General features: G+C 48.7%; 1 protein-coding gene across 1 annotated transcript in view; it reads left to right on the top strand.

Annotated features, from left to right (window-relative positions):
• The window catches only part of TMCO4 (transmembrane and coiled-coil domains 4), a 129,599-nt gene that overhangs the window by 49,297 nt on the left and 55,262 nt on the right, over positions 1 to 25,040 (top strand). Inside the window, exons 7-13 of the mRNA XM_011993149.1 lie at positions 4,387 to 4,519; positions 12,883 to 12,980; positions 13,550 to 13,693; positions 14,499 to 14,618; positions 19,299 to 19,463; positions 20,292 to 20,428; positions 24,583 to 24,667. Coding sequence (XP_011848539.1) covers positions 4,387 to 4,519; positions 12,883 to 12,980; positions 13,550 to 13,693; positions 14,499 to 14,618; positions 19,299 to 19,463; positions 20,292 to 20,428; positions 24,583 to 24,667 — 882 coding nt within the window. The remainder of the gene's footprint in view (positions 1 to 4,386; positions 4,520 to 12,882; positions 12,981 to 13,549; positions 13,694 to 14,498; positions 14,619 to 19,298; positions 19,464 to 20,291; positions 20,429 to 24,582; positions 24,668 to 25,040) is intronic.

Here is a 25,040-nt window from a genome sequence, read left to right as displayed (position 1 = left end):
TCTCAAAAAAAAAAAAAAAAAAAAAAAAGAATAATTCACCACTGTAAGAGAAGACCCCACTGAGAGGAGGAGAGAGGCCTTAACCCATCAACCCACTCTCCTCTAGCCCCCTGGGGGAGCAGGACTCGGAGGGTACTAGAGAGGGAGAGGGAGTCTCAGGTGGAGGTGGGAGGCAGGGAAAGGTCTTTTGTGCTGCCTGGGGCAGGTGGCCACAGCAAAGAACCCTGGCAGGCGAAAGAGAACTTTGGTCAGCTAATGACTCAACACATCTTAACTGTGCACCTACTAACTGCCAGGCATTGTCCCAGGCAGTGGGAGAATAGCAAGGAACAAAGCAAAGGTCCCTGCCCTTGTGGGACAGGCATTCTGATGAGGAAAGGCAGACAATAAACCTATACAGGGAAATGGGGTAATGGAGATGGGGTGACTAGGGGCTGAGCTGTTCTAATTCAGGAGCCGCTGGCTCCTCTGAGGAGGTGATATTTAAGTGGAGACCTGACTGATGGGAAAGGGCAGCCAAGCAGAGATCTGGGGCAGGAGCTTCCCAGATATCAAAAACAGCAAGTGCAAAGGCCCCAAAGCAGCCATGAGCTTGGCTTCTTGAGCTGCTGGTGCCTGAAGCAGGGCCGGGTAGAAGGTGAGGTGGGAGAGCGTGGCAGGAAGGGGCTGGATAATGTGCAGTCTTGCAGACCATGGAAAGAAATGTGGACTTTATTCTAAGTGCACTGGGGAGCGGTCAGAGAGCTGTAAGGCAGGGAGAGAACACGACCGGATCGATGACTTTAAAGAAGCTCAGTGGCTGCCATTTGGCAAATGGAGTGCAGAGGCAAGAGTGGAAAATAAGAAAGTGGTGAGGCGGCTGGTAGTTGGAGAGCGATGGCTGTGGTGGTGGCAGTGGAGATGGAGTGAAGTGGTCAGACTCAGGATCTATGTTTTGCAGATGTAGCAGTCAGCATCAGCTGGTGGGGTGGATGTCGGGACAGGGAAACAAGAAGTAAGAACAATGTCCAGGCTTGTGGTCTGAGCCCCTGGGTGGCTGGAGCACTTTTTAATTATTATTTTTATTTTATTTTATTTTGTTTTTGAGACGGAGCCTCCCTCTGTTGCCCAGGCTGGAGTACAGTGGCATGATCTTGGCTCACTGTAACCTCTGCCTCCCAGGTTCAAGCAATTCTCCTGCCTCAGTCTCCCGAGTAGCTGGGATTACAAATGTGCGCCACCACACCCGGCTAATTTTTGCATTTTTTAGTCGAGAAGGAGTTTCACCATATTGGCCATGCTGGTCTTGAACTCCTGACCTCAAGTGATTGGCCCGCCTCGGCCTCCCAAAGTGCTGGAATTCTAGGCACAGGCGTGAGCCACCGCGCCTGGCATATGGGGCACTTTTTATTGGGACTGGCTCTCAAGGAGCAAGTTGGCCCCCTGGCATGTTGGCAGTAGAGCCTGGGCCAGAGAATGTCAGTATCCTGGGTAGCCCAGGACTCTGCCCCTCCCTACTGCCTTCTAGACAAGGAGATTCGCTCCTAGAGCTTCCAGAAGGAACATGCCTTGAACTACGAACCAGCATCCCAGCCACCAAGTCCTTGAAATGACCTGTACACAAGGCTAAGATACAAAGCCCCGTGCCTGAGATTACCACAGGAGTGTTAATCACACGTGCACCCGGCAGCCTGCATGCTAGAAGGTGAATCACTGCAGCCTTGACCAGTGGAGTATGTATTAGCAACTAATTATCATTGCCACCAATTAATCATCAGAGCCAAAGCTTGGTTTCTACAACCCGATTATCACGTGGGCACAGTAGTCTTTGTTCCTATGGGGAAAGCAAGGAACTCCTTTTTTCCGTGAAGTTTGCTGAACCTAATAACCCCAAGCCACAGCACGTGGTGTCTGTCTCCAGCACGTAGACAGCTCCTCATCCCGGGAGACAGCAGGGCAGCCCCGAGAGACCCTGTTCCACTCTGGGGACCCTGGGTCAAGGAAGGAACTGATTTCTTTTGTAGAAGCTGAAACCTCAAACTTCAAGACTTCAGAGACTGCATCATGGTAAACGGGAAAGGAGGGTCCCCTATACCAGAACTCAGGAAACTCTATTTTTGGCAAGCTTCTCAGGTCATGCTGATAGGCAGCTGGACTGGGGAATTAGCGTTTTAGACAATTCGTGTCTTCACAGGGCCAGGGCACACGGGAAGGTGAGTGCGGAGTAGCTGAATGCCAGGTCCTTGTGACTTTCTCTGTCAAAAAGATTCAATTTGGAAGCCTGTCATAGTACTTGAGTCACAGAGAATTTGACCTAAAAATCAGAAGAGTTTATTCATTGGTTCATTCACTGTGTAAACATTTTTTGAGTTCTTACTAAGTGTCACACCCCAGGTAGGTACAGGGGTTGGAAAAACAGATGACTAAGCTTACAGTCTACTAAGATATGACGAGTACAATCAAATGGGGAAGATACTGAGAGAGAGGCCTGTGTAAGTGATCAGAGACCCCCAAAAGAAGGAATTATGCAGAGAGGGTTCAGAGAGGAGGTGATGGTTGAGCCAGGTCAAGGGTTAAGTGATAGAATAATGGCCCCTAAAGATGTTCACATCCAAATCCCTGGCAACTGAATATGTTACCCTACATGGCAAAAGGGACTTTGCAGGTGTGATTACATTAAGCATCTTGGGATGGGGAGACGATCCTGGGCTTTCCAGATAGGCCTAATGCAATCACAAGGTCTTTGTAAGAGGAAAACAGGAGGATCTAAGTCAGAGTAGGAGATGTGACCATGGGAGCAGAGGCTGGAGTGATTGGAGGGAGGGGCCACAAGCCAAGGAAAACAGGCTGGGAAAAGCAAGAAAACAGATTCTCTCCTTGCTAACACTGTGATTTTAGAATATGTGGCCTTCAGAACCATAAGATACTAAATTTGAATTGTCAGCCAGGCGCAGTGGCTCACGCCTCGGCCTCCCAAGTTTCTGGAAATTGCAGGCGCCCCCCACCACGCCTGGCTAATTTTTGTATTTTTAGTAGAGATGGGGTTTCACCATGTTGGCCAGGCTGGTCTCGAACTCCTGGCTTCAAGTGATCTGCCTACCTCAGCGTCCCAAAGTGCTAGGATTACAGGCACCCGGCCTCCTTCATTTTTTTTTTTCCTGTGCGGTATTTGTTTTTTGTTTTGTTTCTTAGTTGGGACCTCATGACATGTTATCCAGTCCATCTTCTATGCATTAAAAATTTTGTTTCATTGTATAAGCATTTATTTTCCTTTTTCTTTATTTATATATCCAAACAGAACTGTCTCTTTTTTATTTTTATTTTTTTAAATTATTGAGATGGGATCTTGCTATGTTGCCCAGGCTGATCTGGAGCTCCTGAGCTCAAGTGATCCTCCCATGTCAGCTCCCAAAGTGCCTGGGATTATAGACATGTACCACCACTTAGCCATAAATTCTCTTAGCCATAAATTCTTCTGGGTAAGAACTTATTTTTGAAAGTTATGACATACTTTTCTTGGGAATCATTTTTTATGGCCCCATGGTTTTCAGCTGGATAGGTGTGGTTTATAACTAATTTCCTGATGTTGGAAATCTCCAGGTTGTTTCCAATTTCATATTATAAATACAGCATAGTGCCTTTATTTACTACAAATCGTCTGCATTTACGGTTGTTTTCTTAAGATTAAAATTCCAGAAATGGAATTCCTGGGGCAAAGGGGATGTATTTTTTTTAAGTTTTTGATATGTGTTGTCCAGTTGCCCTCCAGAACGTTTATACCAGTGCATACTTCCACCAGCAATGTCTTTGAGCACCCATTGAGCACCCATTTTTATCATCTCCTTCACAGCTGTGAAATTTTAAAAACTGATCTTTGCTCATTTGACTGGTGAGAAATACCACCTTCCTTTTTTCTTTTTTGAGACAGGGTCTCACTCTGTCACCCAGGCTGGAGTGCAGTGGCATGATCACGGCTCACTGCAGCCTCAACCTCCTAGGCTCAAGAGATCCTCCTGCGTCAGCCCCTGAGTAGCTAGGACCACAGGCACTCACCACAATGCCTGGCTAATTTTTGTATTTTTTTGTAGAGGTGGGGGGCGGTCTCACTATGTTGCCCAGGCTGGTCTTGAACTCCTGGACTCAAGCGATCTGCCTGTCTCAGCCTCCCAAAGTGCGGGGATTACAGGAGTGAGCCACCGCACCCAGTCCCACCTTGCTTTTGCTGAATATTTTAATAGTTGTGTAGTATTCTGTCCAGGCAACTGTGTCATTTTCTTTCATTGACTGGCTCCCATGGAGTTGTACATTTAGGCTGTTTCCAGTGTGGGTTTTATCAGTTACACTGCTAACATCACTGTTCTTAAAACCTAAACTGATTCTTTTCCGCTGTTGTTTCTGTCTTTCGAGGGCACTATGATGCCCGGGCCAGAGTCCTCGTGTGCCACATGACCTCCCTGCTCCAGGTGCCCTTGGAGGAGCTGGATGTCCTTGAAGAGACGTTCCTGGAGAGCCTGAAGGGAATCAAAGAGGAGGAATCTGAGTAAGAGAGCCCTGCAACCCCCATCAGGATCCAAGGATCTCCACCTCAGTGTACTTTGCAGATAACAGAGTCCCCTTCTCCCTTTAAGAGATGGTATAGTGAGGTAAAAGGAGCCCTGGACAGAGTCCCAGCTATAGCCCTGACTCGCTGGGTGGCCTTAGCAAGCTACTTGCCCTCTCTGGGCCTCTGACTTCATTTGCAAGAAGAAAAGATGAAATGGGCCAGACACGGTGGCTTACGCCTGTAATCCCAGCACTCTGGTACACTGGGGCGGGGGATCACTTGAGGTCAGGAGTTCGAGACCAGCCTGGCCAGCATGATAAAACCCCATCTCTACTAAAAATACAAAAATTAGCCGGGCATGGTGGCATGCACCCGTAATCCCAGCTACTCGGGAGGCTGAGCCAGGAGAATCACTTGAACCAGGGAGGCGGAGGTTGCAGTGAGCCAAGATTGTGCCACTGTACTCCAGTATGGGTGACAGAGTGAAACTCTTGTCTCAAAAAAAAAAAGAAAAGATGAAATGAATGATTGCTAAGGGCCTTGAATCTGTGACTTTAACATCCTGAGGCCCTGACACCCTGTTCCACCTCAGGCTCTTGTGACACCTGGTTCAAGGGCACAGTTGACCTAGATTCAGTTCCTTTTCTGATACCTGTCCACTGCTTGACATTGGGCGGGTGGCCTTGCTTTTCTAAGCTGCAACATTCTTATCTATGAAACAGGAATATGGATAGTGCCCTCCTAGGATCACTGGGAAGAATGAATGTCTGCACATTGTAAAATGCCTGACCCAAGGCTGGCACACAGCAAGTACTCGGTAGATGTGAGTCCTCCCCTCCCTGACATGTCCCAGACCCATCAGTTGTAGAGTTGCTTTGCTGTCTATATATGGTCAAGAGTGTGTAGAAGGAAATAATCCTGGTAACTTGGCCAGAGCTCAGCTCTCTGCAGACACTTTACACAGGATCTAATCCCAGAGCAATAAATCGATTTCAGTCACAGCCTAATCATAGGCTCCTGGCACCAGGCACGTCTCCCAGCTCTGGGTTTTGTTTCAGTTGCGGTGGTGTTCTTTGACCAGCCAGGTTACACCAGGTCAGCCCGCCTGAGAATTTAATCCTAAAGCCAAATTGACACCCAGAGCCACCCTCATGCCACAGTTAGTAGAGCAAAGACAAGGGGTATTTCCTTGAGAAAGGGGGAAACTTGGTTTGTTGAAATAACCTGTAGACATACTAGCTTTGACCCCTAGAGTTGGGTCAGTATAGAAATACCTGGATCCATGCCAATTACCATAATCACGAGGGCATCCTAGGTTCTTTGGATATGTCGGGAATTTATAGGATCTTATATGCCTTGAAATTAAAGGAACCTCTCAGTTATTATTTGGAAATCTTATTATCAGAGAGAAATGTATTACCCGGAGTGATTTGTTCTGATAATACTAGTAATGCCCGGTCAGGGAAGATATAAACCAGAAGGTCTAACACAGGCCAGTTCTGCCACTTACCAGCCACGTGAGCTTGGGCGTTATTTAACTTCTCTGAGCTTCAACTTCCTCACCTGTAAAATGGGTATAATAGTAGCGCCCTCCTCACAGGGTTCTTGTGAGGCCTAAATGAGTTCATATATATGTGAAGTGTTTCAGGTGAGCCTGGGACAGAGTAACTAGTTCATAAATATTATTTGTTGTTGTTAATAATACTGTTCTAATTGTGTTATTACAGACCCTTTTATAGACTATTATAGATCCTATTGCAGTCTATGTGTAGACCCTTTCCCCGGAAAAAGGCTTCACACATGTAATTGTTGATGCAATGTTAGGGACTTTGGAGACCTCTCAGATTCTGTGGTCTCTGGAAGGATCTGAGACCCAGGGAAGCCATAGCAACTATTCAGCCAGGAGACCTGGCTCTCGGTTTGATTCTGCTTCTAACCCTCTGTGTGGCCTTGGGCACGTGGCTTTCCCTCCGTGGACACCAGCACACATTTTCGTTGTTTACCTAAACAATTAAGGGATTGAATGATATGTAGATTTCTTTTGACTGTAAGGTTTTGTGTTTCTGGGAGGTGAGTTCCTTACTAGGCCCACCAAGGTGACTCTTTGCAGCTGAGGTCTAGAGTGTGACGTCCCACCCGTCCCACCCCTCTGCTCCTGGGTCCCCGTCTGAGCCCTAAGGCCACCCAGCTTCCCTCACTTGTTTAGTGACTTCACCTCTCCTCTCTGTGCCTCATTTCTTCATCTCTTACATGAGGATAATGGTAGTATCGCCGTCATGGCGTTGTTGAGAGGATTAAATTACTTAACACATATCAAAAGCTGGGACCCGTGCTTGGCACATAGTAGAGTCTCAGCAGATGTGAGCTAATGAGCTGCTGGGGTTGATACTGCTCACATAGGCCAGCTGCAATGGCTCACGTCGTAATCCCAGCACTTTGGGAGGCTGAGGCGGGTGGATCACCAGAGGTCAGGAGTTCGAGACCAGCCTGACCGACATGGTGAAACCCCGTCTCTACTAAAAATACAAAAATTAGCTGGGTGTGATGGCACATGCCTGTAATCCCAGCTACTCGGGAGGCTGAGGCAGAAGAATCACCTGAACCCAGGAGACAGAGGTTGCAGTGAGCCAAGATCATGCCATTATACTCCAGCCTGGGCAACAAGAGTGAAACTCCATCTCATAAAAAGAAAAAAATTACAGTTAAAAATAAATAAATTAGTAAAGATACTGCTCACATCATAAGAACGTTGCCAGCATCAGATTTTTCTTGAATGCCTACTAGATGTAGGCACAAGATGCCATCTCTCTCGATCCTCATAACAGCCCCCTAAGTGTTTCACAAATATAGAAATAAAGTCAGAGGGGTGGCATAACTCACCCTAGGTCACGTGACTGGTCAGCAGCATCTGATTCAACCACCGTGTCCAGTCTGAATGGCTCTCACTGTGTCCCTCAAGACCTGGCTGGCAGTGGCAGGGTTTCTCCTTTATTCTGAAGAAAACAAGAAAGATAATGATTTTATGGGGCCATCCAGGCCTTTACTAGGAACGTGTGTGTAGACCTCTCAGTGATAAGTTATCTCTATCTGTCAGCACAAAAAAAAAAAAGTGATTTAAAAACAGAAGGTGTGGTGAGGATAAGGACAGGAAACACCCTCTCATGGGAGATAAGATGACAGAAAGACAGATGTGTGGTTCTGTGAGACAGAAAATGCGGGCGTCCTTCAGCCTGGGATTTGGCCCACATCTGCATGTGGTTTCAGCCTTTGTCTTTGGGCAGCTCACATGGAAACGGCAACTCAGGTTCGCGTCTTTGTTTTCAACGTGACCGTTGAATGTCTCATCAGCGGGCAGTCAGTGATGAGAGCAAGGCTGTCATTCGGATTTCGTGGTGTTCTCTGAGTGTTAGCGTTGTAAATGTGACTCAGAGCAAACATCTCCCCTTTGCTTTCAGTGTTGAGATTCAATCAGACAATTGAAGTAATTGTAAGAGTGTAGTGCTGCAATAACGAACGATGCCTGAGAAAGCTATTTTATGTACAAAACAATTTTTTTTTCTTTTGAGACCAAGTCTCACTCTGTCGCCCAGGCTGGAGTGCAGTGGCACAATCTCGGCTCACTGCAAGCTCCGCCTCCCGGGTTCACGCTGTTCTCCTGCTTCAGCCTCCTGAGCAGCTGAGACTACGGATGCCCGCCACCACGCCCGGCTAATTTTTTGTATTTTTAGTAGAGACGGGGTTTCACTGTGTTAGCCAGAATGGTCTCGATCTCCTGACCTCATGATCCGCCTGCCTCGGCTTCCCAAAGTGCTGGGACCACAGGTGCGAGCAACCGTGCCTGGCCCCCAAAACAATTATTAAGAACATGCAAATACTTAAACAGGGACATAGATTTGCCATTCAGCTGAATGTTAGGAGAGAGTGCCTTAGCCAAGTAACTTTAGGAAAAAATATCTTCTTTTCAAATCAACACATGCTTATAAACTTTTTGTCAGGGAGATGGAGGAGACAGAGTCTTACTCTGTCACCCAGACTGGAGTGCAGTGGCATGATCACTGCAGCAGTGGCTCACTGCAGCCTTGACCTCGCAGGCTCAAGCGATCCTCCCACCTCAGCCTTCCAAGTAGGGTGGACCACAGGCATGCACCACCATGCCCGGCTAATTTTTTTATTTTTATAGGGACAGGATTTCACCCTGTTGCCCAAGCTGGTGTGGAACTCCTGGGCTCAAGGGATCCTCCCACCACAGCCTCCCAAAGTGCTAGGATTACAGGCAAGAGCCACCATGCCCAGCCTATATATTTGTATTTAGCCAACATGTCCTTCCTGTACCTCTCTGGTTTTCAGAGATGTAGACAGTGAGTTGGGGAGTATATCACCACAACACAGTGGTCACCTCCAATCCTTGTTGGAATAATTAGGCTCTTTACAAGAAAGATTTCCTGAGTACCCTTCAGTTTCCAAGACCAGGGCAAGCTGCTGAGGGTGGGGAGTTGGAAATGGCTTGGTCCATGCTGTGAGAGCTTAGCTCAGCAATTTTCAAACTTGAGTTACAGCAGAATCCCTGGAGGAGGAGCTTGTTACCGATACAGAATCTTTATCCTTAGACCCAGAGATTCGGCCCCAGGAAGCTATGTTTTTAACAGGCACCCCCTGGTGATTCTGATGCCCACCCTCTGCAAATCACTGGTGTAGAATTCCAGGATAATGTGGCACAGAGTCTAGTGGGCCCAGAGTCAGGGCATCTCAGCAACCTTGGGGTTTTGGCCAGTCTTTCCGGAGGATGTGTCCCACCTCGGCTGACTCCTGAAAGTTGAGTAATGTTGAAGTAGTCACAGGAAGGCGGGGAGGTCCTTGATGGCCAGGGACCAGAAGGTGACTGGAGGCAGCTCAGTATTTCCCAAGGGTGATGTGTCAGTGAGGAAGTGATTAGTGTTGAAGCTAGAGGGGGAGAGAAGGGTCAGGACACAGAGGGCGTAAGTGTCACAGTGGGGAGAGATGACAGTGTCCTGAAGGCAACCAGGCAGGCAAGGAGGGAAGAGGAGAGAGAGACAGATAGTCATGGTTATATTTTTCTATTAATACTTGGCATTGGCCACTGCAGTGTGCCATCTCATCATCTGTCCATGGGTCATTTGATAGTTACATTTCCTAAGCGAGAAAATCAACACTCAGAAAAATGAGATGATCCAGCAAGTTCATGGCAGAGCTGAGCTCAAACACCTCTTCTCCAGATTTCCAGACTATTTCCAGGCCATGTTTGTTGAATCAAGATGCCACTGACTCAGTGCCACATCGCCTGTCTAGTTGCACATTCCCATCATGTATCGTCAGCAACTTGAATGTTTTCTTCGGCCTTGAACTCTGCCGAAAGTCAGTAATCTTCAGCCTTCCACTTCGAACTGAATAAAGAGTTATCAATTAAGGGTTAAGGCAGTTAAGGGTCAAAGTATATCGCCAGCCTGTGTTGAGGAGGAAATTATTACAATAGTAATGAAGAGAGTGATAATAGCAATAAACATATTGAATAATTACAGGATGGTAGTCACTATGTCTCAGTGTCTCTGTCTCATTTAGTCCTCACAATACCCCTGGAAATTCAGTACTGTTATTATCCCCATTTGTTGGTTGAGGAAACTCAGATGTGACAAATAATTTGTACATAGTCACAAAGTTATTAAGTGGTTCTGTCTGTTGTGGGGATAGGCTAGGTTTTGCTGCCATAACAAGTGACCCCCCAGATAAGTCTCAGCAGCTTACAGGATTAAAGGTGTATTTCTTGTTCATACTGTGTGTCCATTGCAGATTGGCTGTAGCTTGAATTCACATTGTCCTGGTTCTGGGTCCCAGGCTGACAGAGTGACCCCATCTAGATTATTGCTGGTTTGGGGGCAGAGAGAAAGAAGATGAATCACTTTCCTGCACCGGCTTTAAAGATTCTGCCAGTTGTCCCAGCATGGTGGCTCACACCTGTAGTCCCAGCACTTTGGGAGGCTGAGGCAGGTGGATCACTTGACCCCAGGAGTTTGAGACCAGCCTGGGCAACATGGCAAAACCCCATGTCTACAAAAAATACAAAAATTAGCCAAGCATGGTGGCACATATCTATAATCCCATCTACTTGGGAGGCTGAGGCAGGAGGATCACTTGAACCTAAGAGGTGGAGGTTGCAGTGAGCCAAGATCCCACCACTGCACTCCAGCTTGGGCAACAGAGCCGGACCTTGTCTCAAAAAAAGAAAGGGGGAAAAAAAAAGATTCTGCCAGAAGTGACACATATCACCTCTACCTACATTTGACTGGCTAAAGCTGGTCCTATGACCACTCAGTTCAACAGGGCAGGGATGCATAATCTTTCTGTAAGAGGGATAACGGAATATGTGGAGAATGGTGACACAGCTACTACAACAGCAGAGCTAGGATTCATGCCTACATCCACAGTTTGAATCCTGACATTAGAACCCTCCATCTTGATGGCCCTCCTGCCTCCCACTGTGCTAGATGCACGTGGTTCAGCCTCATCCCACACTACCGATGACGTGAATTTCAATCGTGGAAAACCAGCATCATGATATGCACAGAGATTTTTACTATTGGTTTCTGCTTCTGTGTAATGACGTGACTGAGAAACACTGGGCTTGACACCCAGGAGATGCTTAGGAAAAAAATCTGTTGAGGTGAACTGGCAGGGAACCAAAAAGCACAGCAGGTCCCCAGATGCCCAACTGAAATCCCATTTTGTTTATGTATGTATGTATGTATGTATGTATGTATTTATTTATTTATTTATTTTGAGACACAGTCTCACTCTATTCCCAAGCTGGAGTGCAGTGGTACGATCTCAGCTCACTGCAATCTCCTCCTCCTGGGTTCAAGTAATTCTCCTACATCAGACTCCTGTGTAGCTGGCATTACAGGTGCCCGCCCCAATGCCTGGCTAATTTTTGTGTTTTTAGTAGAGGTGGGGTTTCACCATATTGACCAGGCTGGTCTCAAACTCCTGACCTCAGGTGATCCACCTGCCTCGGCCTCCCAAAGTGCTGGGGTTACAGATGTGAGCCACCATACCTGGCCAAATCCCATTTCTTTTAGATGACTGGAGAAGGAGCTATTTCTCAATGAAGTGTATGGTTCATGAGGAGGGAGAAGGGAAGGATACAGGTACTGGTTGAGCACATACATTTTTCTGCTCGTGGAGATGCAAAAACACAGCACATCATCCATTCTCAATATAACTTTATTGACTGAATGGACGAAGAAGGAATGAAATTAATCCTTACAAACCAACAACTTTATGAGGTAGAAATTAGTATCCACCTTTTGACGAAAGAGGAAACTGAGGCTTGGGGAGATGCAGCATCGTGATGACATCAGCCCTGATTGCACTGAACCCTTGCAGTGTGCCGGCCACTGTGCTAAATGCTTTACAGATAATCTATTACTGGAGCCTCACAGTTCATGGGGAGGTAGGGACTGTTATCCCTTAAGTCATCTATAATATGGGTACAATAACCATACTGCTTCTTAGGATAAGATTAACCCTGTGAAGTGCAAAGCCCAGTGGCTGAGATGTAAGAAGCCCTCGGTAAAGGTTAACCATTTTTCTTCTTTGATTATCACCATGCTTTGCTATCACTCCACACTGAGTTATTGTTCAGACTCCAACCTCAGTTCAGAGTTCCCACTTAATAACCTCTCCATCCCAGCCGCAGCAAAGGGGCTGAGGGCTGAATGTCCAATAGGAAAATTGGGCTTCCTGACTCTTGAGTGCTCACAACATCAGTTCTCAGGGCTCACCTGACCCCAATTCACTCTAAATGTTTTCCTTTTGCTAAATTTTTTAGCATTTCCGTTTCAAGTCTGAACAAGTCTAGCTACTGCTCCAAGGTCAAGGTCTCCCATCTTCAAAATGATCATTTTGAAGGAAATTGGTTTCCAAATGTCCCAGAGGGAGGTGGGATCAGATGACAGGGTGGGGAAGAAGGGAGGGGAGGAGGGAGGTGACGGAGTCTGTGATTATCTATTTTGTGCTTCTTCTGGGACCATCTGTTTAAAGATCTTTTTTGTGCTTCTCTTGCTATTATTATTATTTTTTTTGTCTTTTTATTATTCAAATTGCAACCCTGTTAGGATGGATCCATTGGGTAAGTAGTACATCCCATGCACTGAGATTCCTCGGCTGGCTTTTAGAATGTTTTCAGCTTTTTAAACCATCAACGGGCTCAGGGTGACTTTGGTCCCTTACTCTGAGTGGCAGAGTAGCTACCCAGCATTGGCCCCTGTTTGAGGGTTGGTGTGGTGGGGATGTCTCAAGGGATCCTGGGCACAGCTGGCCCTAAAGACCACCCTCTTTTCCCTCAGAATGGCCGAGGCATCCCGGAAGAAGAAAGAAAACCGGAGGAAATGGAAGCGTTATCTCCTGATAGGCCTGGCGACTGTCGGAGGCGGAACAGTGATCGGTGAGTCCAGCTGGAGATGGTGGCACAGGTCCGGGTTTTGCAGACAGAGACATGATGCCAGGCTGTGGGTGAGAGTGGAGAGTGCAGGGGCTCAGCTGGGAGGTGGCTCCTGGCATGCGGTAGGTAGTCAGTGAGTAGTCAGTATGCTCATCAGCACTGTCAGAAGCTTCCATGGGAGGCATTAGGTAGCTGAGGGGTAAAAACTCATCAAGCCACACATTTTTTTTTTTTTTTTTTTTTTTTTTGAGACAGTGTCTTGCTCTGTCGCCCAGGTTGGAGTGCAGTGGCGCGATCTCGGCTCACTGCAAGCTCTGTCTCCCGGATTCACGCCATTCTCCTGTCTCAGCCTCCCAAGTAGCTGGGACTACAGGCACCCGCCAGCACGCCCAGCTAATTTTTTGTATTTTTAGTAGAGACGAGGTTTCACCATGTTAGCCAGGATGGTCTCGATCTCCTGACCTCGTGATCCGCCCGCCTTAGCGTCCCAAAGTGCTGGGATTACAGGCGTGAGCTACCGCGCCCGGCCACCACATTTTTACTCCCACTTAAAACTGCTGCTTTTCCCACAGGTGTGACCGGAGGTCTAGCTGCGCCCCTTGTTGCCGCTGGAGCAGCGACGATTATTGGCAGCGCGGGGGCGGCGGCTCTGGGCTCAGCAGCCGGCATAGCCATCATGACCTCGCTGTTTGGTGCAGCTGGAGCTGGCCTGACAGGTAAGGTTCAAAAGGAATGATGGGTTCAGAGGAATTTTCAGCGAGGGCGGCCCAGTTCCTAAAAGAACATGCCTGGATTCTCACCAGCAGTGGCTCCCTGGGAGACAGAGGAAACGTGGCTTTTCTCACTCTGGGTCCCAGGCTTCCCAGAGCTCGCGTGGGTCAGGGTAAGGGCCGAGTTTGAGAAGCTGGCTTTTTCCCCATGCAACTGTGTGTACTTCCTGAGAAAAGCCCCATCTGAACCTGCTTCCACCATCCGGAAGTTTCCATGCTTGGGCTTCCTCGTGTTTGGGGAGAACATGGCTGCCCTTCCCTGAGCAGCATCACCTGGGGGAGTTTTTCCAAATGATATCTGTCAGCAACAGCCCCCGTCCCACTCCCTCAACCCCGTCATGCACAGACATTCCTGCTCAACTCCCCAAGAGGAGTTTGCTCCCCTGCTGAGACTCTTGGTCTATTTGATTCGCGGTTACTAAGTGGAGTGTGTTCTACCCCTGCAGTGTGTGGGTGGGAGAAGAGAAACAGAACCAGGGCAGAGCAATGGGTAAGAGCCTGGGCTCTGAGGTCCAAACCAGCTCTTCCACTTGGGACCGGCCAGCTTCAGCCGCAGCTTCTTGCTTTCGTCTGTAATCAGGGACAATAATGGCACCCACCTTAATGAGTTCAAACACAATGTTGGATGTTTTTCCAGGGGGAGGGCACACAGACGGCCCTCACTGTGTGCATGTGTGAGCACATACAGCCACCCTGATGTTCCCCGGTGCCCCAGTTACCTCCATTCTCTTTCTTGGATCTGGGTCTTTAGGATACAAGATGAAGAAGCGAGTGGGAGCCATTGAAGAGTTCACATTTCTGCCTCTGACGGAGGGCAGGCAGCTGCACATCACCATCGCCATCACTGGGTGGCTCGCGTCCGGCAAATACCGTGAGGACCAGGAGGACCAGAAGTGGAGGGGGGTGGGCAGTGGCTGGCCTGGGCCAGATCCTGGGCTAGGTTTTTACCTGGGCTAGGGAGCAGTGATGGGGAGCCCCATTTTGCAGAGGAAGAAACTGAGGCTCAGAGAGGTGAGGTAACTTCATCTCACATCTATCTACCTGCCCATCATCTCTCCATCCATCTATCCACCTACCCAACCACCCACCCCCCTGTCCATTCACCCATCCATCCACCCATTCATCCATCCACCCATCCATCCACCCATTCATCCATCCACCCATCCATCCATCCATCCATCCATCCATCCATCCACCCACCCACCCTTCTACCTATTCACCCATCCGCCCACCCACCTGTTTATCCATCTACCCACCCATTTAACCATCCTTCTATCTATCCATCCATCCATCTACTCTTCTACCTATCTACCTGTCCACCCACTCACCTGTCTACCCACCCATCAACCCATCCATCCATCCACACTTCTACCTATCTATCCATGTGCCCACCCATTCATTCATCCATCCACCCTTCTCCCTATCCACCCATCCACCCACCCATCCGCCCACCCATCTATTAATCCATCCACCCATCCACCTATCTGTCCATGTAGCAGTATTTATAAACTGCTGTACTTACCATGTGTCATATACTGAACCAGGTCTTAGGAATTCAGCGGTGAGCAGCACAGCCATGGCCTCTAGTCCCACAGAACATACAGCCTAAGATAGAAGACAGACCAAGTAACTAAATGGGAGCTTTATGGATGGCACAATAGGGGAAGCACAGGGTTTTTTCTGGGGAAGATTCTGAAGGAAGTAACATTTAGGCTAAGGCTAGCTGGGAATTAGCCCAATAAACCAGGAGCAGAAAGTGTATTCCAAGCCAAAGGACAGCAGGTGCAAAGGCCCAGTGGTTTGAAAGAACCAAAAGAGCACAGGATGGCACAGGATGGCAGCAGGGAGCCAGAAGGCAGGAATGTGGGTGGAGCCAGACCACGCAGGAGCGTGTGAGCTGTGGCAAGAAGTTTGAATTTGTCCTCAGAGCAAGTGGAAGATAGCAAAGGACTTTAAGCACGTGAGTGGGAGATCAGTATGTGTTGGCTACATGACCTCAGCAGGTTATGTAACTTCTCTGTATCTCAGCTACTTCTTTTGTAAAGTGGAACGAATTTTTGCCACCTTTTCAGGATACTGCAAAGATTAAGTGAGGAAATGCATGAACATCACGTGATTTCTCGTTGGCATGACGCAACCTTAGTTCCCTTTGCTGTTCTAATTTGAACGTGCATATTTTGGGGGATTCTAGCCAGGGTGGCATTGAGGACTCACACCATGGTCCACTTGTTGCTTGGCTGACCCCTGCAAGTGCCCAGCGAGAGGCTCAACAAACAACAAACACTGCATCCCTTAGAGAAAGAGCAGGGTGAGCGCAGGAATCCTAAACGTCCCAACCTGGCCACTCAGGCACGCCCCCCCCCGGAGCCTCCTGGGTTCCCAAGTCTCTGACCTGAGGACAGAAGTCGCAGATCTGCCAAACCACGCAGAAGAAAGCCAGCGAAAAACGTTTAGAGGTGTCACCAGGCGCCGGGTCTTATTGGTGCGTGACCGCCAGGCCCCACCCATGCACAGAGGTCACTAGCGTTCAGTGAGCGCCTCCTTCACACCTACCCTGAGTCTGGCATTTTACCAGCACAGTAGGAACTTGGTGTGGTTACCTCCTAGAAACCTCACTTCCACCCTCCGAGGTGAGGCTGTTCTGACCCTGAACTGTTGGAAGAGGAACCCTGGCAGGAGAGTAGCAGATGCAGAATTCAAACCCAGGTCTCCTGATCCAATGCCCAGGGTTTCCTTTCATTTGTTTTCATTTTACCATGCTACAGGAGGGAGCAAGAACAAGAGCCCAGGTAAAGGAATTTGCAAGTCTGGCAGGCATGGAAAGCAAAGTCCTTTCTTCATTTTGCCCCCATTTGTTCAGTTTGCCCCAGGTTAAGGGTCAAGTTCATTTGTGGATGAGGAAAGTCTTCACTGATCTCCAGCAGTCTAGTGTGGTGGGGCACCCAGGGAAAGGACTGGGTAAAAGAAATATAATCAAGCTACAGAAAGTGTCAGAAGGAAAAAATATCATGTATTCCTACCTCCTCGAGAGCCAGGAAAAGAAGCCTTATCATCACAAGGTTGCTTTTTCTATGTGATAGGAATAACCAGACTTTCTTTGGCCCACCCCTTTATTAGTCCTGATTATGTACAATAAAGATAAAAACTTTGTAGCCAACGGCCAAGCCCTTCATATGCACTGGCTCATTTAGCTCCTCACTTCAGTCCAGGGAAGGGGCCATCATTCGCCCTCCCATTTTCCAGATGAGGAAACTGAGGCTCATAAGGGGTGCCCAGGGTCACCCAGCTAGTCAGGGGCAGGGGCAGGATTCACCCCCATTCTGTCTGGCTCCACAGCCCATATTCTTGGCCACGGGACAGCACAATGCAGTAGAGCACTTTACAGTTTATACAACACCTTTTTATTTTTTTAATTTTTTTAATTTTTTTTATTTCTTTTTTTCTTTTTGAGACGAAGTCTTGCTCTATCACCAGACTGGAGTGCAGTTGCGCAATCTCGGCTCACTGCAACCTCCGCCTCCCGGATTCCAGCGATTCTCCTGCCTCAGCCTCCTGAGTAGCTGGAATTACAGGCACGTGCCACCACGCCCAGCTAGTTTTTTTAGTAGAGACGGGGTTTCACCATGTTGGCCAGGATGGTCTCGATCTCTTGACGTCGTGATCTACCCACCTCGGCCTCCCAAAGTATACAACGCCTTATGCAGCATCTCATGTGATCCCCACCACACCCGTGAGTCAGATGTTATTATTCCATCCTTACAAATGTGGAAACCAGGGGTCAGAAGGACACTGTGCCTTGCTGTGAGTCACACCAGTGGAAGCCATCGAGCTGGGTTCAGAACCCAGGCTGGCATCAAGCCCGTGCTCCTCGCTGTCCTGGGCCCATCTCCTCTCTCGGGGCTGACTATCACCTTATTCATAATGAGAGGCAATTGATCCCCAAGTTGTTGCTGAGCTGAGACAGGGTCCCCACAGAGGGAGGGGAGCAGCTGCAGGGTTGTTCTTGTGCAGACGTGGCGCCCTGCAGGTAAGGATGAGCTTTGGGGCAGGCAAGTAGAGGCCTGAGGTTGATGCTCAGAACCTGCAGGCCGCCCCAGGAAGCTGTCTCCACCCCTCCATTCCCACATGGTGTTTAATGAGCGCTTACTGTGCATCACATCACCAGGCTTTGGGAATATAGTGTTTGATAAAACAGACTGTAGGAGAGGCACACGTCAAACAGGATGTGAAAATAGTGAATAATTACAGACTGTGATAAGAACTTACGGGAAAAGAGGAGGGTGCATTTGATTTGTCAGAGGAGCTGGGAAGGCTTCCACATGGAAGAGGCAATTGGACTGGAATCTCAAGGACAAGTGGTAGTAATCTAGGGGAACTGATGTATGATCTGGGAGCTCATGAAGGGTTTTAGGCAGGAGCGGGAGAAGATTTGTGTTTTGAAAAAGTCACTTGCGCTGGGCGCAGTGGTTCACGCCTATAATCCCAGCACTTTGGGAGGCCGAGGCGGGTGGATCACTTGAGGTCAGGAGTTCGAGACCAGCCTGGCCAATATGATGAAACCCCATCTCTACTAACAATATACAAAAATTAGCTGGGTGTGGTGGTGGGTGCCTATAATCCCAGCTACTCAGGAGGCTGAGGTAGGAGAATCACTTGAACCCAGGAGGCGGAGGTTGCAGTGAGCCAAGATGGTGCCAGTGCACTCCAGACTGGGAAAAAAAGCAAAACTCTGTCTCAAAAAAAGAAAAGGAAAATCACTTGGGCCACAAGCAGAAATGCATGGGGGCCAGATTAGGGGCCCCTCTGTGCTCCTATCCTGAAGGCAGCCAGGTGGGCAAGGAAGGAGGGGATGAGGGAGGCAAGTGTCATGGATATACTTTCCGACTTGGCATCGACCGCTACAGTGGTGCTGTCTCATCCTCCTCCCGTGGGTCATTTGATATTTATATTTCCTCAGTGAGAAAATTGAGGCTCAGGAAAATTAGATGACCCAGGAAGATGATAACAGAGCCAGGCTCAAACACCTCTTCCCCAAATTTCTAGCTATCTCCCAGGCCATGTTTGTCAAATCAAGATGCCGCAGACTCACAGCGCCGCACTGCTTGTCCCATTGTGTGCTCTCGTTCTATGTCATGAGCAGCTTAATGCCAGAATTATTTCAGCGTGAGAGAAAATAACCCTTTACATATATCGTAGTTCAAACACACTTCATTCCTATACCTACCCTATGAAGGGAGATAAACCATCTTCCCACTTCACATAGAAGCAAAGCGAGGCTCAAGGTGAGATAGTGATGTGCCCACTATCTCACTATCTCAGGGTCACCTGGCTTCTAGTGAATGCAGGATCTGGGATTCAAGCCCAGCCTGCTGACCCACTGGGCTGCACAGAGCTCTGTTAGCTCTGCTGACAGCTGCCACTCATTGGCAGGGGGTGGACCTCTTGTCTTCCAACAAGGGTGAGTGGTCCTGGTGCTGCCTGTCTGGGGTGATGGAGTGGGGCATCCTCTGCCATAGACAAGAGAGACTTCACCTACCTGTGATCTCCCCAGGCACCTTCAGTGCCCCATGGGCCGCCCTGGCCCACAGCCGTGAGCAGTACTGCCTGGCCTGGGAAGCCAAGTACCTGATGGAGCTCGGCAACGCCCTGGAGACCATCCTCAGTGGTCTCGCCAACATGGTGGCCCAGGAGGCTCTAAAGTACACAGTATTGTCTGGTAAGCCCCCCTACCTGCCCCACAACAACAGCATGCCCACTGCCTTCGTCCCCCAGTGGTAGCATAGTTTTACATGCCCAAAACCCCCAGGGCATGCACCATGCTGGACCCTAGGAACACAGAGAGGTTAAGGCCGCATTCCTGTCTGGGAGAAGTTTATGATCCCTATGGAGAGAAGACAGGCAAACAGCCAGTCGCATGATCTGTCTGTCAGCTATTGCTGCGCGGCAAGCCACCCCAAAACTCCGTGGGATGTTTACTGTAAAGTTCAGGAGCCAGGAGGCTGGAGTTGGCGGATCTTAGCTGGGCCTATGGGTCTGCTGACCGTCCACCAATCAGTACTGGCCTTGTCTGGGGCGACTCGGCTCTGCTCCATTTGTCTCTCATCCTCCTGCTGGGATGAACAGACAAGCCCATGTCAACGATGGAAGCACAAGAGGCTAGCCCTGATGCACAAGTCCACTTCAAGCCTCACATCTACTAATGTCTTTGGCAAAAGCAAGTAATATGACTGAGTCTAGAGGGGATGGGCAGGGCAGGGGGCCCCCCTGCAGAGTTATGACGCAAAGTGGGAGGGTACAAGGTGTGGAGACGAATTGGGGCCATCTCACACGTAACAAGGACTTGAGCAGAAGGGATTGAGTCCGTATATCAGAAATTCATGAGTTTCAGATTGCTTTGCTCGTTAGCAGTTCGACAATACTTGGCAAGCTTGCAGGTCCAAGTTAGAGACTGCATGCATTCGTTCCAGCATCTGTTAGCCAGTCACTTCCCTAGTAGGACCCTGGGATGGAGGCCATTCCCTTCATCACTATCTCACCTCCCCAGGCATTGTGGCTGCCCTGACCTGGCCAGCCTCACTCCTCAGTGTCGCCAATGTCATCGACAACCCGTGGGGGGTGTGTCTCCATCGATCAGCAGAGGTTGGCAAGCACCTGGCGCACATCCTGCTTTCCCGGCAGCAGGTACCTGGGAATGGCTGTGTGGGCGTGGCATGGGGCAAGAGGGGAAGTCAGGGGCTGACTTGTTCACAGACATCAGCCTTAGAGGCAAGGCTACTTGGAGGAGGGGCAGGGCTACTTGGAGGTGACCCAGTGGTTTTGGGGGGATGAGGAGTCCTTGCTGCCCCTCCAGTTCAAGTAATGAATGTGTCCTAGGATGTACAGTAAGAATTATAGACTTTGTAGCTCTAGCAGGTATTTAGGTGAGGACTGAGTAACAGGGGCATCTGCAGGTAGGAACAAGTCTGGGGGACTCTGGCAGAAGCAAAAGTGGCTCCTGAGTGGCAGCTCTTCATTCAAGCATTGAGGATAATTGTTGGGCTCATTGGGGCGATATTTCAGTGGAAACCTCTGACTCAGTTTGCAGTGAAGCCAGTAAAATGAATAAGACCAGGTGCCTCAGCTGGCCACCAGTGGAATTCCCACATGCTGGTAGCCTGGTGTTCCTTCCCAGAAGTGTAAAGCTACTTTGTGAGGTCATCTTCGGTGGTCTAAATACCGTGTAAAATGGTTAGGAAGAGACATCATCGTAATACTTTTTAAATTTGAATCTAGTAAAGATGTACTTACCAACAGAATAAAACCATCCCCTTCAAAATAAACTCGAGTGAATGGAGACAAAAGCTTGAGAAATAGTACCAGAAATGACTGCATTGTCAGGATTTGTTTTGGCTGGAAGTGGGAGAAAACCCAAAATAACAATGGCTTAAACAAGGTAGAAGCTTATTTTCCTGGAGAAGCCTAGCAAGGTTGCCTAACAGCCTGCCGTGGTGCAGAGGCCCAGGTTCCTGCTACCTTGTTGCTCTGTGGTCTTGACCTTGTATCCAAGATGGCATCATCTGAGCTCCAGGGAGCGGGAGAAAGGAAGAACTGAAGAAGAACCAGGAAAGCCTTACAACATTTCAGCTGGTGTCTTGCTGGCCAGAGCCTAGTCACATGACCATTCCTAGCTGCCACAGAAGCTGGGAAATACAGTACTTATTCTAAGTGACGATGAACCCAGCTGAAATTCAATTACTATGGAAAAAAAAGGGAGGATGGATGCTGAGGGATGACAACTAGCAGTTCCTGCCATGCAGGTAAACTGCTTGAGAAACTGGCCACCCGCTTCAATCCCTGTGTCTTTGTCGCAAGAAACAGAAAAGTCCTTTGGCAGGCTTGACTCTAAGGCAAAGGCCAAAGTGGCATTGGCTTAGAGAAGATAGAAGTTTGTTCTCTCCCAAGGAACAGTCTGGGGGTCAGCATCTGGGGCAAGCTGATGTGTTCATTTCCTACTGCCACTGTAACAAATTACCACAAATTTATCCGCTGAAAACAGATTACTATTTTACAGCTCTGGAGGTCAAAAGGCAAAAATGCATGCCTTAGGGAGGATCCCCTTTCCTTGCCTTTGCCAGCTTTCAAAGGCCCCATTCCTTCACCGTCAAAGCCAGCTGTGTAACACCTTGAAATCTCTCTATTCCTCAGCTTCCATCCTCACATCACCTTCTGTCTAACTGATGCCTCCTGCCTCCCTCTTGTAGGGACGCTTGTGATGACCTTGGTTCCTCCCAGATAATCCAGAATCATCTCCCCATCTGAAGATCCTAAACTTAATCACGTCTGCAAAAATCCTTTGTTGGCCTCGTGGGCAAGGTGGTTCATGCCTATAATCCTAGCACTTTGGGAGGCCAAGGCAGGCAGATTGCTTTAGCCCAAGAAACCGGCCTGGGCAACACGATAAACCCTGTCTCCACAAAAAATACAAAAATTAGCTGGGTGTGGTAGCTTATGCCTGTAGTCCCAGCTGTTTAGGAGGCTAAGGTGGGAGGATCACTGGAGCCCAGGAGGTGGAAGCTACAGTAAGCTGTGATTGCATCGCTGTACTCTAGCCTGGATGACAGAGTGGGACCCTGTCTCAAATAAATAAATAACAAAGGGCCAGCCGGGCACAAGTGGCTCATGCCTGTAATCCCAGCACTTTGGAAGGCCGAGGCACTCAGATCACCTGAGGTCAGGAGTTCAAGATCAGTCTGGCCAACATAGTGAAACCCTGTCTCTACTAAAAATACAAAAATCAGCTGGGCGAGGTGGTGTGCACCTGTAATCCCATCTACTCGGGTGGCTGAGGCATGAGAATCACTTGAACCTGGGAGGCAGAGGTTGCAGTGATCCCAGATCGTGCCACGGCACTCCAGCCTGGGCGACAGAGTGAGACTCCGTCTCAAAAATAAATAAATAGGCCAGGTGCAGTGGCTCATGCCTAATAATCCCAGCACTTTGGGAGTCTGAGGCAGGTGGATTGCTTGAGGTCAGGAGTTGGAGATCAGCTTGGCCAACGTGATGAAACCCTGTCTCTACTAACAATACAAAAAAAAAAAAAAATTAACTGAGTGTGATGTCACGTACCTGTAGTGCCAGCTACTCAGGAGGCTGAGGCAGGAGGATCGCTTGAGCCCAGGAGGTGGAGGTTTCAGTGAGCTGAGATCACACCACTGCATTTCATTCAGCCTAGGCAACAGAGCAAGACTGCATCTCAAAAAAAATAATTAATTAAAATAAAATAAATAATAAATAAATAACAAAGGCCCTTTGCTGTACAAGGCAGCATTCACAGGTTCCAGGGATTAGGATGAACACATCCATGGGAAGGCATTATTCTGTCTCCCACATGGGCAGCTTCGTAATATTGGAAGTCCAGCCTGCTTTACTCTCCTGGCCTCTCATCCTGAGTACTGGGCTTCTCTCTCTCTCTCTCTTTTTTTTTTTTTTTGACGGAGTCTCGCTTTATCACCCAGGCTGTAGTACAGTAGCATGATCTCAGCTCACTGCAACTTCCGCCTCCCAGGTTCACTGATTCTCCTGTCTCAGCCTCCCGAGTAGCTGGGACTACAGGTGCCTGCCACCACACCTGGCTAATTTTTGTATGTTTTTAGTAGAAATGGGGTTTCACCATGTTGGCCAGGCTGGCTCAAACACCTGACCTCAAGTGGTCTGCCCGCCTTGGCCTCCCAAAGTGCTGGGATTACAGGCGTGAGCCACCGTGCCTGACCGGGCTTCTCTCTTGTCCAAGACAGATCTTCCCGCATTACGTGTGTGTTTCAGACAGTGGGAGGTAGGGAAGTCGGGATGAGGAGTATGCCTAGAAGTCACAGCTTTTGCTTGCCTTCAGTCCCTTGGCTAAGTCTCAGCCCTGTGGCCACCCCTAGCTATGGAGGAGTCCGGGAGACTTCGTCTTTGGCTGGGTGGCCGCATGCCCAGTCAAACTCAGGAGTAAAGGACAAAGGGGAGAATGATATTGGGCAGCAGCCAGCAGGGTTGGCACAAAGCTCCTGCGGGATTTGAATACTGTTTAACAAAGGATTTTCTACTGTGGTAAGTGGAGTGGTGTGGGGGTGTGGAATACGTGTATTGGCTCAAAACCAAGGAAAAGGAATAGACTGATAAAACCAGGCTGGGCATCCAGAGTTCATCCACTCCCCTCGTCTCCTTCCGTGTAAGCTTGTACCCAGACACCCCCAGATAACTTTCATTTTCTTTAGAGTCTTCACATAATGAATTGCCTTTACTACAAGTCCTTGAGTCAGAAAATTCCTCTTTCCATCTGACTTACTACCTTATCTTGTCACTTAGAGCCAATATTTTGTGCCCCACCTTCCTATCTAGAAACAGAACAGTTGTCCCTCCCTTGTCACTCTTGCCTTTTTACCCCTCACACCCGGGGGTGCCTTCTGTCTAATCTCCCCAGCTCCAAAAGGGGTCCTGCAGCACTGCAGCCATTTGCCACAAGGCAGATCAGTCCAAGGGAAGTTGCTCTTGTAATTGACTAGCCCCGTCTCCTGGGGAAGATGAGATGGTGGCTGGGTAATGGTTTGAGATGAAAGGGAATTAACCCAGCCGGGGGCTGCCTGTTGGCCTTGGAGGAAGCCAATTTCAGCAGCAGGTGCACTCCTGCATAAATGAAGGTCCTGACTCTGCTGATTAAGACATCAGAGCTCAGGGACCGCAATAGCACATGCATGATTCATTAGATGAGAATCAGGTAATAAGGAACGTGCAAAGGCTGCCCTCCTCAGGCCTGATGTTTTGCTATAACTGGCTGTATTCCCTCCAGACACCTGTGTCCTTTTTCCCTTCAGGGCCGGCGACCTGTCACCTTGATTGGCTTCAGCCTGGGAGCCAGAGTCATCTACTTCTGTCTGCAGGAGATGGCTCAGGAGAAAGGTGAGCATGGATTATTGACACAGACAGAAATCCCTTCACAAGCTTGTTCCCCGGGACAGAGGTTCTGGGCCAGGGGCTGTGAGCCTTGCAAAATGTGTTCCCAGTTCTTAGAAATAATAGTTAAAAGTTAAAAATAGTTTAAAAATCAAGAAAAATCATCATCAAACTTTGGAAAATTATTTTTTGTACATACATTAGAGTAGATGCAAGATGGACCATCCTGTAATAATGACATTGGCTTTTGCATCCTGGTGCACTTTCTCAAGTGGGAATGAAGGGGACAAGAAGTTCAAAATCAAGGTGTCGGCAGGCCCACGTTCCCTCTGAAGGCTCTAGGGGAGGATTTTTCCTGTCTCTTCCAGCTTCTTGTGGC

Source organism: Mandrillus leucophaeus, unplaced genomic scaffold (genome assembly GCF_000951045.1).
Source record: "Mandrillus leucophaeus isolate KB7577 unplaced genomic scaffold, Mleu.le_1.0 Scaffold426, whole genome shotgun sequence".
Classification (NCBI taxonomy): domain Eukaryota; kingdom Metazoa; phylum Chordata; class Mammalia; order Primates; family Cercopithecidae; genus Mandrillus; species Mandrillus leucophaeus.
Note: the sequence above shows the minus strand (reverse complement) of the source record. Positions and strands in the feature narration are given on the sequence as shown.